This window comes from Bactrocera neohumeralis, chromosome 5 (assembly GCF_024586455.1).
Source record: "Bactrocera neohumeralis isolate Rockhampton chromosome 5, APGP_CSIRO_Bneo_wtdbg2-racon-allhic-juicebox.fasta_v2, whole genome shotgun sequence".
Classification (NCBI taxonomy): Eukaryota; Metazoa; Arthropoda; class Insecta; order Diptera; family Tephritidae; genus Bactrocera; species Bactrocera neohumeralis.
Genome location: NC_065922.1, coordinates 20,910,847 through 20,930,474, shown reverse-complemented (window position 1 = coordinate 20,930,474; position 19,628 = coordinate 20,910,847). Strand labels below are relative to the sequence as shown.

At 36.6% G+C, this 19,628-nt stretch overlaps 1 protein-coding gene across 2 annotated transcripts; it reads right to left on the bottom strand.

The window, feature by feature from the left end:
- Positions 1–6,676: 6,676 nt before the first annotated feature.
- On the bottom strand, positions 6,677–14,585 carry LOC126758868 (allatostatin-A receptor-like). Of its 2 annotated transcripts, none has more exons than XM_050473282.1 (7): positions 11,013–14,585; positions 8,308–8,593; positions 7,876–8,026; positions 7,595–7,713; positions 7,275–7,350; positions 6,976–7,131; positions 6,677–6,897 (listed from the first exon to the last, which is right to left on the bottom strand). In XM_050473282.1, exons 1-7 carry the CDS (start codon positions 11,293–11,295, stop codon positions 6,781–6,783), a joined length of 1,188 nt encoding a protein of 395 aa, XP_050329239.1. In that variant the 5' UTR covers positions 11,296–14,585; the 3' UTR covers positions 6,677–6,780. The 2 variants fall into 2 exon arrangements, with proteins under 2 accessions (XP_050329239.1, XP_050329240.1); XM_050473283.1 differs by having other exon boundaries at positions 6,677–6,882; positions 11,013–14,584.
- Between the last annotated feature and the right edge of the window lie 5,043 nt (positions 14,586–19,628).

The window sequence follows — 19,628 nt, the reverse complement described above, 5'->3', positions numbered from 1 at the left end:
TGTACATATCTCAGAAACTACTATAGCTATGTCAACCAAACTCTACAGAGTCGTTTTCTTCAGGCATTTCCATACACAGTTCAAAAATGGAATAAATCGGATAATAACCACGCCCACCTCCCATACAAAGGTTATGTTCAAAATCACTAAAAGTGCGTTAACCGACTAACAAAAAACGTCAGAAACACTAAATTTTACGGAAGAAATTGCAGAAGGAAGCTGCACAAAGGTTTTTTTTTTAAATTGAAAATGGGCGTGGCCTCGCCCACTTATGGACCAAAAATCATATCTCAGGAACTACTAGACCGATTTCAATGAAATTCGGTATATAATATTTTCTTAACACCCTGATGACATGTACGAAATATGGGTGAAATCGGTTCACAACCACGCCTTCTTCCAATATAACGCTATTTTGAATTCCATCTGATGCCTTCTCTGTATAATATACATACATAAATGTACGAGTATAATACATTAAGAACCAATGATGATAGCGGTATAAAACTTTACACAAATTCGGTATGTGAAAAATATGTAAATGACGTATAATGAAATCTCGATTATCACTTTATCATGCGAGAGTATAAAATGTTCGGTGACACCCGAACTTAGCCCTTCCTTACTTGTTTTCTCTTGACTTCGGCCATCTTCTTCATCCAATATTGCCTACAGTTCGGCATCTTCAAACTTATTTGGTAATCTTCATTTCTCACATCGAAATCATTATCTATAATCCATTCGAACCATCTTTTGCTTGTTGCTTCTGATTAAACATAATCACTATATGGCTCGCAAGCATACGATGCATCTCTGCAGCACTTTTGTTCAAATGGAAACAAAAAATGTATGCTTTCCGCAAATCATCACTGATGAGATGTTGATTGTTCAATGACTGTGAAGTTATTGAATATATATGACAGATGTCATGCCAACCAAACGGAAAACAATTTAAGGCTCGTTTAGAACAAATGTTCCCTACCAATACCTTTGTATCTCAACGCTCACTTCATACAGGTACAATATTTCTCTTTCCAGAAAGTAATTAATGACTTTTTGTGCTACCCTGATGAAAAAAGTATAAGTTCAAAGTGAAGTAGCAGCTCACAAGATCACATAAAAGTCAGCAATTTATGTCATATCGGAGTGTGAAAATATTAAAAGCTTCAGCTACAGTCAACCACACTGCTTGTGGTAAATGCTTCACCAGATTGAGTGGTTTTCTATATAGTCATAAAGATTCTGTTTTTAGCAGGCTTTGCGTACCTGTTTCCTCGAAACGTATTTGTACTGAACGTAAATAAAAAATACAAAAAATAAAAAGTAAAATAGTGTGGCGAATGAAACACCACATTTATATATATATTTACAGATTATTTATTAAGATAACTCAAAAAAGGTGTTTGTAAAACTAAAAGCTTAGAATTCAGTTGAAACTGTAAATTTCCAAGAAGAATATAAAGAGAATTCTAATAGAATAACTGACAAACATATTCAAAACAGTCAAATAAAGTCCTGCTGGACTTATTTGAGTTCCTTTACTAGATCCTAGTCCGGGTGCTTTTGCAGTTAGGCTGGTTGATGTATGTAGCGAATTCATTTGCTTGGTGAAATCGGCTGTGCGGCGTAAACGCCAATTGGTATGGTTAAGTAGTTGTTGCGAATTTATTTGCTCGGTGAGAGTACGGCTGTGCGGCGTACTGTTGTCACTGGCCAATTGGTATGGTTAAGTGGTTGTTGTGCAGTTCTCGGTTAGGGCTATGACGGTTGCATAGGAGCCTACACGTGCGAGACTGGGTTAGGGTCTACAAGTGACCGATTGGATATTTGTGCAGTTCTCGGTTAGGGCTATGACGGTTGCATAGGAGCCTAAACGTGCGAACTGATGAGCGCCTTTTCTTCCGTAGGTTCCGACTTTGCTACCGTTTGCAGTTTGCAGTCGAAAAGAAGTTACTATTTTTAGTTTACGAGAAAGCGGAGTTGCCGAAATCCGTGCCATTGTCGACGAGGAAATTCGTACTCGATGTGCGGTCGTAAATGAATAGTTGGCGATGGGTTACCATTGTTGGTATTGCAAAATGTAGAGTGCCGAGGCGTAACGTGGCGGCCGGTTGGCAACCTGGGCGGGGGCTGATTGTGGCGTTGTGCACTTGATAGTGTTGCATGTAGCGTGGAGGCGGCGACTGATGCAAAGTGCGTTGAGCCGTATTCACTGCAGATGAAGCGATACATGGTGGACTCTAAATGATGTCGATCATATGTACCGTTGACATGTGCTGCAGTGTTTGTAGCGTCATTTTTGGTTTGTGTTGCATGATGACGGCTTTAGTGCCTGCGACAAATGTGGTCGGAGGTTGTGATATGATGATGAGGTCAGAAGTTGGGTATTTCAATCAGGATATGGAAACTTTTCTAAAAGATGATGATGATGATTGCTGTTGGTAGATAAGTTTACTTTGCGACATTCATGTGAAAAGATAATGATTTAAGTTTAATATAATGTTACTGCGCTGTTGCTGTTTGCGATTGCAGTTGCATTTTACGTGTGTTTTGCTGTTGTTGTTGTTGATGGTTGTGGCCATGTTGTTGCGCTGAACCAGTCAAATTCGCATATCAACATAATTGATACAAATCGCTGGCGTTTTTAAATTCTGGCATCCATAATCGTGGCACCATCGCCGGCGAATTTTGATAGCTGGCGCTTCGATGATGGCTGGGAAGAGGCCCGTAAGATCGGTGCTGGACGCCCATTGGATATCTTGTTCGCTGCCGAGGCCGTAGACGTACAGGTGGCGTATTGCGTTGGTAGTTTGCGCCAGTTAAAAATTTCTCGTAGGCGCAATGGTGAAAGTGTTGTTACACTGTAGTTGTTCCAATTATGGTGTGCTGTTCAATTGTAAGGGTCACCAATTATGTGGCGACTTATGCACCACATTTATTAAAACGTTACAAAATATTTATTTAAAAGCACTTCTATTCTTGTTGAAGTCTGTACAAGAAGTAACGCTTCTTAAAACTAAAAGCTTAGAATTCAGTTGAAACTGTAAATTTCCAAGAAGAATATAAAGAGAATGAAATAATAGAATAACTGACAAACAGTGCTGCCAGATGTGGTACGACTTGTCTGAGTGCCCACAATAGAATTGTATCTGGAGAGATGATAAGTTCAAGTTGCACACCACAACAAAAGGTGTTTGTGAGCTATTTGTTATGGCTTCCCTCCCTCTGTTCTATAAATATTACATGAAATATTCAAAACAGTCAAACAAGCATAATTTACGCACCACGATTTTTCACTTATGTCACTGGAATGTGAAGCAAGTGCTTTTCATTCCATCGAAGCAAAATCGTAGGTGTCTGCGAAAAACGTCAAATGAAACAAATGACAAAAATTGAATTATTGAGTGGTGATAAATTACGACAGCTTACGTTCATGCGTATGTTCTCAATGACAGCAGCTTAAAAGCGGCAACGAAAGTACTTCCTACTTACGCGTATGTATACATACTCACATATATGTAAGTATATGTGTGCATGGATAGGAACACATGAGCCCGCGGAGGCACTTCACCGTGAAAGTGAACGATGACGCGGCATTTTTCTTCCATTTATCTCCTTTCTGTTGTCGGTTTTTGTCAATGTTATGATTGATGGCTGTGCGGAAGGTTGACAACGCAGCGAAAACCATTTTGCAAACACCGTTGCAGATAAAATCTTGGCGAGGCAGCTAACTGAATTATTGGCGGTATGTCAATTGTTGTTTCCTTTTTCGTTGTTCGCTATTTGGTTTTTGCTGTTTACAGCTTGCTATGGCAATAAAATATTTCATGACTTAACCAAGTCACGTGAACATAAAGAAATTGGCATTTTTTTGGCATATTGTGCAGGAATTTTCTGCGTGCTAACGTGCGTTGAATATTGTTCAAATTATATTATACAATCTATTGTACTTTTTCTGTGGTGATAGGTGGTTTTCCTGCTCGTCTAGGCATGTTTACTTTGACACATTCATGTGCGTGTCTTGAATAAAAATACTTGAACACATTTGAATATTTATTTTGTAAGTGTGTTATCAAAATGATATAAATATATTAAATGTGTAATGAATATAATTAGAAACAAGAAAAAAGTAGCAGAATATTCGGGCGATGGAATACTTATACATTTATGTATTAACCTTACGCATTTTTTTCTTTCATGTGCTTCGCTATGCATATCAACATAATTGCATTTTTTTTTAATTTTCACACCATTTCATCCGACCAAGGATTGGCATTGAGTTTCGATAATCAATAGTGAAATTTTTCATTAAGTTCTCCGAAATATCTCAATAGAGATTGAAAAAATTTTATTTAGGATAAAAAGTTTAATTTAAAAATTTATTTTAGCTTATCTAATGATCAATGAGTCGGTATATAGTGAATTTCGTTCAATTTCGAATATCAATTGTATATATTTTATTATATGTATTATATTATGCATTAAAGACATCTGAAAGTCAAAAAATTATAATTTAATAAAGAGTTTTAATGCTCCAATACGAGCAAGTCTTCCACACAACTACTATCTAGAGAGCTTAAAATAAGCCAATTAATGGTCATAAGCGTTGAGAAATGGCTTTTATCCCAAAAGTACAAGAGAGAGGCCTAAACAAAACTTTGATGGATGCAAACGCACTTCGTATGAAAATTAATAAGCACTTAACACCAAAAATTGCATTTATAGAAGTAAATTGAATGACAAAAGAGGTATCCGCGACATTGGCGACTATATCGCCAACATCTACATACATCCAAAATCTTGAAGTAATTGCTTGCCGAACAAAATTTTTTACTAATGCAATGTCCAACCCAAAATCCTGATCTCAAGAGAGTTTGTGGTCAATCGTCAAATGAAGGTTCGGACAATATCGATCAACCCCAAGCAATCTGACGGAGATTTGGCAGCGGGCATAGCGGGAATGGCATAGAATTCCAAATAAATTTATAAAGAATGTGATGTAAAGTATGTCAAACCTTGTGCAAAGTGTTTTGTGTAGTAAAGGTTATCTGTCACTTAGCTATTTTCTGAAATTTCTGTTTGTTAGAAATTTTACTACATGTAAGTTGTTTTTCTTTTATTAGTTTTTTCTTTTATTAGTTTTTTCTTAAGATATGATACTTTATTTTTTTTTTTGTATTATTAATAATTTTGTTTAATTATAAGTAAATTTGATTTCTTTATAAAGTCGAATTAGTTACATCAAGGACAGCAGCTCAACTGGAAAAATCCGGATACGATCTATATTCTCACATATCTACATATTTATATTTCTATTAACTTATCCACACACTAACGTATATGATGCTTACCTTATTATTTTTTCACAAATTACAACAATCTCCTTAAGTTACGTATACGCAGTGGTATACATATTTGCAAAAATTTTAAGGAAAGTTTTGTTAACATCTAAAAAGTGTACTTCAGCTAAATGCTTGGAATGTTAATAAATTTTAAAAGAAGCTATAACCATTAAAATCATTTTGAAACAAGTTTCGAGTTTAAAATCTGTTGCAAATTTTTATCTTTGTTGTGAGCAAATCCGATAGTTTTGCACTCTAAATGTATTTTTTAAAGCGTATTTTTTTATAATTGTATTAAAGATAAAGCAACCTTAGGAATCACTTAGTTTATCTTCTAGTTTTATGCTGCTTTAAATACGATAAGTTGTAGATTTCAAAGGTTTAAGGTTTCGTACTAATTGTCTTCTATACCAGTGCTCATATGTGTGTCGCCATAACGACAGAAAGGATGTACTACTGTGATCAAATTGAACGGTGAATTTTGTTTCAAAGTAATCCCCTCTCGCTGCAATACACTTATGCCAACGAATTTTTCAGTCATCATAGCACTTGGAAAAATCCTCCGTCGTGATCGCCATCAGAGCCTTCTTCAATTCAGCTTTTATATCCTCAATTGAGTCAAAACGATGTCCTCGGAGTGGTCATGTGAATTTGCTGAATAGCCAGCAGTTTCACGAAGGTAAATCAAGCGAATACGGTGGTTGCGGCACGACATTAGTTGAAAATGTGGCGAAATGATCACGAATAACCAATACAGTATGAGATGGTGCATTATCGCACTTCTTTGTTCAATAAATTCAGACATAGTAAAAATCGACGAATTCATTTTTAGAGCCTCACAAAACGAGGCTTATCTCAAATATTAATGAATGTTTTGACGTGAAATTTAGCATAGATGTACTGTACATAATCGTCATGACAACAAAACACTTTATAAAACGGTGCTAAAAAAGTCATCTTAATTCTCTGAATAAATACTTATAAAAAAACAAAAATAGGAGATTTTATAACTTTCCAAAAGAAACTTAAAGAAGGAATTTTTTCACACTTTTAATTACGAATACGAGCAAAGAGTTAATTTAATATGCCACGATAAAATGGTTTTAAATACTTAACATACATACAAATTCAATATAATCAAATACTCTTATGTTATAATACTCTTTTACTTGAATGCTAACAGATGTACTTTTATGAAATTATTTCGTCGCTAATTTGTGCTATGCCTTCGCGCCAAAGGAGGAAGAAAATAAAGAAAGTTTTAAGTGACAACCAAAACATTATTTAACTAAGCATCACTTCTTCAAAGCCCGACCAAACAAAACACCCACAACTCCTTCTAATTAAATTGTGATGTAATTTAATTGTAATAATGTTTGCTCAAATATTTTACATTTTTAATGATATTGCATTAGAAGAAACGGCGTTTTAATGTGGCTTACAGCATCTCAGCATTTGATGTGACATTGCCGGTGGTGCGTGTTGTTTTTGTGGCTTGATGTGACATAGGGAAGAGCGGTTGATTGCCACAGCCGACGACCTGGAATCCAGAGAACTTGTGCATTAAAATTTTTAATTATTTCATAATTAGCGATTCTCTTTGTTTGTAATTTAAAATGAATAAGTAGCTTACCTTCCTAAAGGCCTTCCGGAAATTGTCGGAGAGGAAGGCATACAAAATCGGGTTGATGCAGGAGTTCGTGTATGCCAAGACATGTGAGATAATTTGCACAATGACTGAAGCATGTGTGCCGGGATACCAAGTCAAAGCTTTCATGACGAGTATGAGCTAGGGAGGGCAGAGAGTATGGAAGGAACTTTGTTTAAATTGAAATGTTTTCATGTTTGTTTTGAGGTTTAAAATTCAATTAAAATTATTGCGATATTAATATTTTATTTTTTTTTTTTTTTTGATTTAGCATTTTTACTTACATGTATTGGCAGCCAACATATAGCGAATGCCAAGACCACAACAACAACCATGCGCGTTACACGTCGTTTACCTTTCCTATGAGAAGAAGATATTGAATAAGTAGATTTTCAAATTCTCAACGCAACTGTACTTCAAATCTGCCCTAAAAGGGGGTTATAGAATTTTTTTTCGAAAAAAAGTGTCGATAAAAATTTTAAATGGATCTCGAAAGATCTTTCTATAAAACTAAAATTTAAAGAAAAATTCACGTTTTTGCAAATTCCCTCACATTTTGTCAATTTTTGATCTTTTTCTCGACCAATTTTCTAAAATTGTTTACCTGGACTCTTCGGATGGTTTACAACCCGGCGCGGCTCTCCAAAGCCTGGCCAGCATACCCATATATAGGAAGGATATCAATGTCAAGGGCGCCACGTATGAAGACATGAAGAAAGATATCTAAAATGAGAACAGAAACAAATGGAATAATTGCGCATTCTGGGAAATAAATAATACCAACAAAGCGCTGAATTTCAGCACTTCAAGTGCAGATCTTAAAATTAAATTTACACACAGGTAAGTAATGAAGCTAATTCAGCAATTCCTGCGAGAAATAATTACCTGGAATCCGATTAGACTCCAACCCTCCTCCTCGGTGGAGAAAACACAAGCTGTGTAACTACGTCCTTTGAAATAGTAAAGACGGACTGAATGTGCCAAAGCCACTGGTACGGCTGAGGAGAGGATGAGTATCCAAGCACAGAAGATGGCGCTGGAATTACAGTTAATATGAGAAGCGAATATGATTGTGCATTTGGAAGAGAAGTAACAGGGTTGCCATTTGTATACAAATTAAGCGAATGATAAAAATTTTAGGTAAAAGAAATTGGAAAAATATCGGTTAATATAACTAAAAACAAGAATTTCGTTTATTTTAGATTTTTATTCAAAATATAAATCTTTTAATATTTTTTTTCTTATGGCAACCCTATATACATATAAACATAGCTTTCTTCCCACATACGTTTGTACCGTTACACTCTACATACTTACAGCATTGCATTGCGTTCGGTGCGCAATGACATGCTCGTCACCGGGTGAACGACAGCCAAAAAGCGATCGAATGACATCAAGACCAGCGTGTAGACGCTGCAGTGACAGGTGACCACAATCATATACTGCACGAACTTACACCATAGATTTCCAAATGGCCAGGTGGGCAGCACATAATCCGCAGCGGTGAAGGGGACACAAAAGACGACAAACAGAATATCGGAGACGGCGAGGTTGATGATGAGCAGGTTGGTAGTGGAGCGCATTTGTTGATTAGCAACAACAACTGTACATGAGCAACGAAGAATACATATGTAGAGTAAATAGTTTTCTGTGTACAAAAATTCTTCGAAATAAGAATTTTGATAAAGACAAAGGAGAATACTGAAGGCGAAATTAAAACCACATCCGTTCTAAACAATGGCACTCCAACAAAAAGTAATAATTCTAAGGTAAAACTGCGCATTTCCGTTTGTGGGAAAAATTACTGACAACAAAGTAAAGACAAGGCGGGAGGAAAATTCATTTCCGGTCAAGAAAATAATTACTTTTAAGACAGTAAAAAGAGACGAACTGAAGTTTGGAATAGCAATTGCGCTATTGAATACAGAAATGACTTAAAGACTCTGCGCTGTGCATAACTGGAGCTTTAAGAAAAACTCTTACGGCGGCTCTTGAACTGGTGCTAAACCTGCCTCCTATAGACCACTTCGCTGAAAACTGCGCAGCGTAATCGATGGGACGACTACTGACTGCAAGAGAATTTATATATAGAAGATTTGGGCATAGCTCGGTTCGTAATGGCGGTTGGGCAAACACCGACTACATGATCCCACTTTTCAACTTTGAGAGAAGGTTCAAATTAAGCATAGAAAATGATGGTTGGCCTAAAGGTATGTTAGCTGCGCGCAACTTTCTAATCATTTATACGGATGGCTCAAACATGGACAATGGGGTTGGTGCGGATATACTATCCAGAGTTAGACATGAGACAGCCTTTTAAGTTGCCGGATCACTGCAGTATATTTCATGCTGAGGTCTTTGCTATTGCGAAAGCCGCGGAGCTGGCCTCTAATGCACCTGCAGGGAATTCCAGAGTCTATATCTACGTAGACAGCCAAGCAGCAATCTTATCGCATATCGGCCAGAAATTTCTTAAGAAACAGGGCAGCAATAGAAAGTGTTACCAGAAGCAAGCAACTTCACTTATACTGGGTGCCATGTCACAAAGGCATCGAGCAATGCGATGGTGGACGAGATTGTCCGGAATGGTATACGGGAAACCTGAAAACATGATCAACTTTGGGAAACCCATGCATTGTTTATACCCCGATCTTGACAAAAGCATGATAAAAAAATCAAAACCCGATGGAACGAGCTACCTGGGTGCAAGACTGCAAAAGTCATGTGCAAAAGGGTAAAAACACGGAAGTACACAAAATTCCAATTGGCTCTCGATAAAAGTAACTGTAGGAATATGGTAGAAATACTAATTGTTCTCTGTCTGGTGTCGACACACGTGCGCAGAATGGCGCTGACAGATCGAGAAGACTTTTAGGAAATGTCTATAACACGGCAACAGGGAAACAATGGAGCTTCTCTTGTGCACTTGTTGCACATTGCCAAGCATCTGGGGCCTTCACGGTATAATACACTGGAGGAGGTATCGATAGTGAGGTCACAGAGTCTGTTAAAAGTCGCGTCAAGCGGAGGCATCCTAAAGAATGACTACTCCTAATGGACCTAGTAACTGAACTCCATCTGGTATCGCAAAGGACCAAAACAGATCTATGCATGGCTCATTATCCTATCAAACTAACCTATTCTAACCTTATCTAAAGACGCCCAGGAAGGTGTTCATATGGTGAATTTTTCAATTGATCAAATTTGACTCGGACTGACCCATTTAAAGGGCACGAGCAGTGGCGATTTTTGCAATAAAATATAATTGGGAGGCACAAAGCATTCAGTAAAGGTCGTAAGGTTATCGTAAACTTGCTCATGCCAGTCGTCCATCCATTTCTGTTAATGACGATTACAACGAAAAAATTAAAAGAACAATGCCTGAAACTTGCCTGAAGGCATTAGAAAGATATTGGTCAATGTTTCGGGTGTGAAGTGTTTCAAAGTTAGAATCATACCAAAAGACCTGAATCTTTTGCAAAACTGACGTTGAGTAAAGTTCGTAAAAGATATGCTTGAGAACATAGCAAATGGCCGATCCCGAAAAACAAAATTCGCTGAAGGCATTGAAGATCATACCAGCCGAGGCTTTAACAAATGTATATTAAACTAAACATTGGCATACTTGTGTTGACTAGAAATGAGTTTATTCGGTAAGCGATATAAAAGATTTGTATTCAAATATGTGAAAATACATTTCGTCAGCCTAGGTCAAATTTATCAAATATAATCAAGTGTTTGATCCCAACTATATGGTTAAGAAGCTGAAAAATTATCCACCATTCAAAAATGTATTATGTGCTGCCTACATACAAAGCTCGTACCAAACCCTTTCTGAGTAAAACCATGCCCGAATCGGGTGGGATGTTTGCTACAAAATGATTTTTAAATAGTTTCATCACCCTGTGAGACTTTTTAACTTCATATTTTACAGTGCGTGTGCTATTTTGTTACCAAAAACCAAGAAAAATCTTATTGTAAAGTGTATGCAAAGCTTTCAAAAACTTAAATTCTGTACTCACCGAATATGACCAATACATTGCCGAGTAGGCCTGCAACACCGATGACGCCGAAAAACGCTGGCACAATGGCGGATACCACACGCTCGAGTGGGTCAAATTCGAAATCCAACAGATTGTCTGGCGGAAGTGTGAAATTCGCATCGGCACCGGCATCAGACATTGCAATCAAACTCGCGGTCGTGCCAATAATACCTAAACTTTCCAAGTTACAATCTAAATCACTATCGTTGCCACCGTTGTTTGTTAGCCCTTCGGATAAGCAAAGTGTCTGCAGTATATCCATAGATAGTTGTGCTGCTGGGTCGATCTTATTTTGGACTATAAGTTGTGATTTTTTAGGGTATTGTTTTTAATTATGTAAATATATATATTTTTGCAAGTGTGTATATTTCTTTTTAAGCTGTGTTTTTTTGCCGGAAGCCTTGTCTCCGCGATTATTAATGCTTTAATGAAGTTTGTATATTAGCAAGTTTTCCATTTGATCTTTTATATTCTTTCCGGTTATATATGTACGTTTATATAGGCTTTCGTATGTTATTTCAGGCAAAACCTTAAGAATTTATATACATAAATTTAACCTATAGAATACGACAGTGGTAAAAGAAGATGTATATCAACTTCTGTCATTGCTAAAGATCAATATCAAAATAAACGAGAGAAGAAAGCGAGCTGCGTTATCGGCCCAAACGTCGTCGAGAGAAGTGCTACAAACATCGGACACAGTAAGTCTACTCGCTGTGTCGCCAGTCATATCTCTGCTGTGAAGGAAACAGTTCACAGCGATTGCTGTTTATTGCTTGACTCAGATAAACCCGCTTTAAAAGAGAGGTGACTCATTCCCAGAAGTCCGAACATCGGAATTCCTGGAAGAATAACACAATCGAAGAAGAAGTTTTGCAACGTTCTCCGGGGCAGCCCAAGAGTACTGGTCCGGTGATAAAGACTAAGCTCAGCAAGGAGTGATTGAAGACGAAAGCTTTTCACAAAGCGGGGGTCAAGGTTATAGAAGGCCAAGCCGCATGTTCAATCAGACGAAGTAAAAAGAGGCTTTGGCTGAAAGAAAATTTTAGAAAGCCGCGTAGTACGTAAAGACCGCAATTCATTTCCAAAGATCCGTGGCTCCCGAAGGGGAGATTGAGGAGGGGATTGCGATCAAAAGGCAAATGTCTTCTTAAAACGAAACAACGGAGGCTGCTAAATGACCGAAGCTAATGGCCAACGATGTAAAACTAAATGTCAAGCTAGATCGGAAGAAACGCTCAACATCCAGGTCGGCAACAATGGCCATGCAAAACCGAAAACTTGTTGGTGAAATCTCCCATAATCAAAATTCCAAGACAGTTTTACCTAATGAGAGAAAAAACTTAATACCAAACCTACAATCTACAGAAAGCGAAATTTCTTTTAAGAAAATATCGAGTTGTTATTGCAAATTGGCGGTGATTAACCAGTACAACCACCGAGAACGATGCAATGATTATACCTACTATCATTCATCATTTGCATTAATATTTTTGTAGCAGGATTCACCTTTTGCTCGGAAAATCATCAAATTTCATATTAGCGAGTATTTGGTGCTGATATCAGAACAGAAAATTGGTACTGGCAATCAGATCCCGTGAATACGTAGAAGGCAAAAGCAATTCGAAGCACATTTCGGAAAATTTCGACATGAAGAATCGGTCGACTGTGAGCTCGCACCGCACACACTTTCCACAGAACTTTCGCTTGATAATATGAATATTGCTAACTAACTATTAATTGCTATAAAGTGCTATAAATAATTAGCTCTGAATATACCAAATAATTGTCTATGCGAAGCACATATTTAATGGAATATTTGAATTTAAATCCATGAAAAGCCGAAAGGATATTAAATGTTGAACAATTTCAATAATACCTTATGCATTATAGATTTTATTTCTATTTTTTTTGATAATAATAATCGTTGCTTTCATTAAACACTTTATATTTATAATAATAAATGGCATGTCATGTTCTAAATATTTATTATTGCAAATTTTAGAAAATATTTGCTAAGTAAAATGCAGCAGAATTTACGGTTAATCGAAAGTATGTACTTTTTGTACTGCTTGCTGTCATATTTAGGTATACATATTTGTAATATAAAAATGCAAATGCTTCATAATGGAAAATTCACTCTTTTTTGCTGTCATAAAAAAGGAAAGCCAGAATGAAAAATTAGTAAGTATTAGGGAGGAGATATTTGGTTATTTTAATGTCAAGAGCATTTATCAATTTTAAGTAAAAATATTTATCGAGAGTACATGGCCTTAAGCTGAACTATGTGGCAGTTTGAAATTAGGCTAAAACACAACACAGATACAATAGCCTTTAGGCTAACTGCAGAGCTATTTTATGTTTGTAATATTAAAAAGTTCTAATAAAATATTTCATTATTTATTTAAGAAAAAAGTTTTTGAAAAAGACTGTTTTTAACCTAGGAAAGTCATGAAACCCTTTAAAAAGTTGACGAACACTTGATAAGTGCAGTATCAAGACTAGAAAAAAATGCAATTGGATCATATTGACAGTGGAAATCCACGTACTGCTCTCTCAGTAACTGATTAAGCTTTTATGGCCTTAGTAACGATTAAAAACGCGGATCTATCTGTCTAAAATTACACTAAATAAGTTAAATAGCTCGATTATAACTTAGAATGTTCTCTAAAATATCTGAAACATTTAAAAGCGGTCTCTCTTGAAGTATAAGAAAAATCATACTAAAAAGGCGCCATACGCATTTCACCACCTTCAGTAAAATAATAAATTCATTTTTTCATATAAAAGGGGTTTCCCCAGTCTTTCATTTAATAGCACGAATTCTGAGTGCCGTTACTTCTATTAATATTTATTTATGCGAGACGTAGCAAAGCTTTTCAAAAACTAAGCTTTATTACTAAGCTTTAATACTAAGTGAGGTGAAACTAACAACAACTGTGCTACAAACTCAATCAGACTTTTGGTAGACCAAAATAAATGGAAAACAAAAACAACTTTACCATGTAGTTCCGAAATGCAATGCGGTCTCTTCACATGAATTTGAGTTAAAAATTTACATTTAAATTGAATGAGATTCGTACTTATTCTGGCAGTCTGTGGGTTTTCCTATAAATAATTCAGTGTTTACAAAGTCACAACAGATTTCACCTAAAGTCTCTAATACTTCTGTAGAATTACATACAGGAATCCAAGCCAAAAAGTTCGGTAGTTGAGTTATGAGTAATTTTAAATTGGTTTTAGTTATTATATTTGTTGTTATACACAAACATAGTCGTTTGATATGAAGTGCAAAAGTGTTAAATTTAACATCAGGTTGATAGAAGTTGAAGTATTTACGAGGTACTGACATATTTTAAATAATTTTTCAAGAGGTATTTTAGCTAGATTTTAATTTTGTACTCTCGCAATATGTTGCAATAGACTGTAATAGTTTTTTTTTAATTACGGGTTTTGTAACACGATTTGAATTCCAGGTGAGGGTGTGTTGGTCCATCTGTGCAAGCGGTAACTTGGGTAAAAGTTGAGATATCTCGATGACACTTAATATACGTATTTTTTAGTAACATAAAGAGTATTTAAATGGGCGGACGATTGCCATGCTCACAAAATGTTGGTAACCGAAAACCTATATGGTTAAGTAGAAAACTACTAAAACTGCGATATATCACTGAATACATACTTCACATAGAACACAGTTTTAAAATCCATCTGATTCTTTAAGCTTAAGGATATAAAAATTAAAGACGAATTAATATATCGGGATAAAGCTCTGCACAGTGCCCACTGCAAGTATAAAAGTTGTCAAAATCGAATAGTGATATTCTCAAATAGGGAATATGTATACGACAAGATATATGGCGGAGCTTTTAACAAAAATTGGTCGATCTTTGAACTAAATTAATATTATTCTGATAATAATGTAATCTTGTGTGCCAATTAATGAGTGGTTAGAATCGGGTCGATACTTCTCCTAGTCTTCATATACCTATTAGAAATAAATCTTTCTAGTCCGATGGACTTCATATCGTATACATATATCGGTCTATATATTAGATATCTTAATGAAATTTAAATGACTCCATTTTCTAATATCGGGTTAATAATTCGTCTAGTTCTCGTGAACCTAATATAAGAATTTTTATACATTCGGTTAACTTTAAAATGTAATATCGGTCAATATGTCAGCTATTTTAATAAAACTCAAAAAAACATATTTTTTCTGGTAATAAATCAGGTCAATACTACCCTTAGCGCCCTACACCTAATATAAGAATTGCAAGTTTCCGGTGGGCTTTATACCGTTTATATCGATTAATATGACCATATCAAAATTAAGCATGTAAAACATAAAACAAGATTTGCCTTCATTTTTAAAAAGCAGTAAACTACCTAGGCGTAAGGCTGGACCCTAGATTAACCTTCTGGTTACAAATTCAGTACGCCGCGGGAAAAGCAGGGAAGATCATCTCTCAAATGAGCCGACTAAAGCACATAATGTCGACGACAATCAGCGTCTTATTATACCGAGCTGGTCTGGGCAGACCGCAGCCAGAATTGACCTTCTAGCATAAGAAAGGAAAAAACTGGGGGAGCTAAAGAAGTCATCCCATAAGAGCGCAATCATAAGAGCGCAATAGAACAAATAAAGAAGGATACATAAATAACACGGCAGCAAAGATGGGAGAATGAAAGTCGTGACAGATAGACGGCCAGGCTAATAAAAAATCTGGACTATTTAGACAAGCCGTGAATTCGGAGAAGTAGATTTTTACACAACCCAGCTACTATCCAGTCACGGATACTTCAAAAAGTACCTCCACAGCATGCACAGGAAAAACTGAAGAGCCGTCATGCCTATACAACGACGCGACAGAAAACGACGCTGAAATGACATTCAAAGAATGTGTGCGTTGGTAACGCACCACCGTAGAAGACCTGGTTGGCCCAATAACCGCAGACAATTTAATTAGCGTCATTCTGGGGAGTGAATGAAAAATGGCACTCCACTGTAATGCGGATGTGGTCCCAAGGTGGTCGACAGTTTCTTAGAGGGGGGTTCTTAATGACCTGCAAGTGGCACATACCATTACTGTGACGATCCCGGAAAAAATATGTTTATATTAGTGTATGTTTCATTAGTTCTTCATCATTAAGTATATTTAAGCCAATTTTAGTCAAGATATAAAGGCTCTATCTACGATCTACCACAACACGTGCGGGATGGGACAGATACCGAGAATTGAAGAGGGAAGCGAAAAGCAGTTGCAGGACAAAAAAGAAAGAGGTCGAAATGCGTGAGTACGAAGAGCTTGATAAGCTGGCCGACAGGGGTAATGCTCGAAAATTCTACGAAAAAATGCGGCGGCTTACAGAAGGTTGCAAGACCGGAGCATACTCTTGTAGAACCTCCAAAGGTGATCTAGTGACCGATGCCCAGAGCATACTTAAATTATGGAGAGAACACTTCTCCAGCCTGCTGAATGGCAGTGAACGCACAACACCAGGAGAAGGTGAACCCGATTCCCCAATCGATCACGATGGAGCAGACGTTCCATTGCCCGACCATGAAGAAGTTCGAATAGCAATTACCTGTCTGAAGAACAACAAAGCAGCGGGGGTCGATGGAATACCGGTCGAGCTATTCAAACACGGCGGCGAAGAATTGATAAGAAGCATGCATCAGCTTCTTTGTAAAATATGGTCGGACGAAAGCATGCGCAACGATTGGAATTTAAGTGTGCTCTGCCCAATCAACAAAAAGGGAGACCTCACAATCTGCGCCAACTACTGTGGGATAAACCTCCTCAACATCGCGTATAAGGTTCTATCGAGCGTATTGTGTGAAAGATTAAAGCCCACCGTCAACAAACTGATTGGACCTTATCGGTGTGGCTTTAGACCTGGCAAATCAACAACCGACCGAAAAGACCCGAGAAAGAAGAGTCGACACGCACCATATCTTCGTCGATTTCAAAGCTGCTTTCGACAGCACGAAAAGGACTGTCACACGATGTCTGAACTTGGTCGCAAAACTAATAGCTGCTGTAAACTGACGTTGAGCAACACCAAAAGCTCCGTCAGGATCGGGAAGGACCTCTCCGAGCCGTTCGATACCAAACGAGGTTTGAGACAAGGCGACTCCCTATCATGCGACTTCTGCAACCTGCTGCTGGAGAAAATAGTTCGTGCTGCAGAACTTAATCGAGCAGGTACAATCTTTAAGAGTGTACAGCTTGTATGCCGATGATATTGATATCATCGGAACCAGCGCTGTTAGTTCACTTTCTCCAACAAACAGTCGTTGCAGTCGGACAACCTGGAAATCCAACGCAGGATAACTCTTGCCAACAGGTGCTACCTTGGACTAAGTAGGCAATTGAAAAGTAAAGTCCTCTCTCGACAAACAAAAACCAAACTCTATAAGTCCTGCTATATGGCGCAGAGGCTTGGAACGATGACAACAACTGATGAGTCGACGTTGAGAGTTTTCGAGAGAAAAGTTCTGCGAAAGACTTATGGTCCTTTGCGCATTGGCCACGGCGAATATCGCATTCGATGGAACGATGAGCTGTACGAGATATACGACGACATTGACATAGTTCAGCGAATTAAAAGACAGGTCATGTTGTCCGGATGGACGAAAACACTCCAGCTCTGAAAGTATTCGACGCAGTACCCGCCGGGGGAAGCAGAGAAAGAGGAAGACCTCCACTCCGTTGGAAGGACCAGGTGGAGAAGGACCTGGCTACGCTTGGAATATCCAATTGGCGCCACGTAGCGAAAAGAAGAAACGACTGGCGCGCTGTTGTTAACTCGGCTATAAGCGCGTAAGCGGTGTCTACGCCAATTAAGAAGAAGAAGATAAAGGCTCTATTGACACATATGTTTTCATAAGTATTCGTTGCGGAAATAGGTTTATAAGTTTTTTAAATGTTATAACGATTTTTATACATTTAGCATCACGTAGAATGAAGCGTTCGAGATTCAGTAACGTATACTCGTACATATGAATGACCAGCGTGAGGAGCTGAATCGATTAAGCCATGTACGTATGTCTATATATTCACGAAATAATATTCTGATATTTGAAATATTGATCCGGAAATTTTGATATATCCTTTCCCCTTCAAGAACCTGCTCATTTGTCGGTACCGCTGATATCGGACCACTATAGGATATAACATATATCAAACTCTCCTATTGATATCAAAACAATAATCACTTTTCCGTGTTAGGTAAATTTAATTTGACTTGAAAGATATTTTTATCAAAGAACTGGCTAGAAACAATCAGCGAAATGTTTTCCAATGAATTCGAGCTGTTGGCGGATTAAGTTTTTATATTTAGTTATGCATATTCGTTATCCTTCTTTTACTATTTATTTATTTGATTATTGTATTCCTTTTTTGATGATTTACAAACAATTATCCAAAAGTACTTTTTTTTAAATTTGTTTATATATATTTTCATAAATTTATTTTAATCTATAAGGATTATATTATTTTTTTAATATGAGCGATTTATAAAATTTATAATTATAATTTTATTTATTTCCATGTTTTAGTCGCAATATAGATTCATTAAGATTTCTTTTATTTAAAACACTTTCACCGCAAACACTAAAAGGCTCAACCGCTCACTGTTACTATCGAAAGCGAATTGAGAAGCCACAAGTGTTTGGAACTACAAAATACCTGCAGCAATATATACCTATACTTAACAGTGATTGTGCAGCTAAGTATAGTGCATTTCCAATAATACAAATAGCTTTCCCCTGACGTTAAACAGGATGTTTGACCGACTCATTTACGTGTATAAACAGTTACAGTGAAGCACTTGAAATGTGGCAAGTAAGTACTTATGAAAGTTGAAAATTTTCATTGCTTTGTGCAACAATTGATATGCATAAATGGTAAAAGTTATGAGAAAATGTTAAAGAATTTTCTTGAAATATTTCTCTATACAAAAAATATAAGTTTTCTCTTAGTATGAATGAACTAAACAGGTTCTACTGTACTTGAAAGCAATCGATACTCACTGCATTACCGAGTGCTGCGACACTCATCAACAATGCGGAAATTAAAATGGAAACTTTGAACATTTCATAGCAAGAGCGAGGAAAACAATTTTTTTAGGAAACCAGTTGTATTTACAGTTTTTAATTGCAGAAAATACGAAACGTTTTAGTAAGAATCTTTCAAGATCGAGGAAAGTTTGGAGACAACGCTAAAAGTAAACAAAAAAAGGACACTTTTATATTTAGTATAAGCTTGTCATGAACTATATTCCTTTTTAAGCTTTTAAGCTGCAAATTTAAAAATTTATCTATTGTCCTTTTTTATTTCAGCCGAAAAAGAACATACTCATGCCTTAAAAAGAATTCTGAACATTATAATATTTTATATTAAAAGCTGTAAACTACAAAACATTTTACCTTTTAAAATGTTTTATCTCTCGCTGTCTCTATTATAAGATTGATGTACCTTGATTGATGACAAATAAAATTGTTAATAACGCAATTACGGCATGACGCAAGTATGAAATCAATAATAAAGAAATACATCAAACAAAAAAATAAAAAATATATAGTAA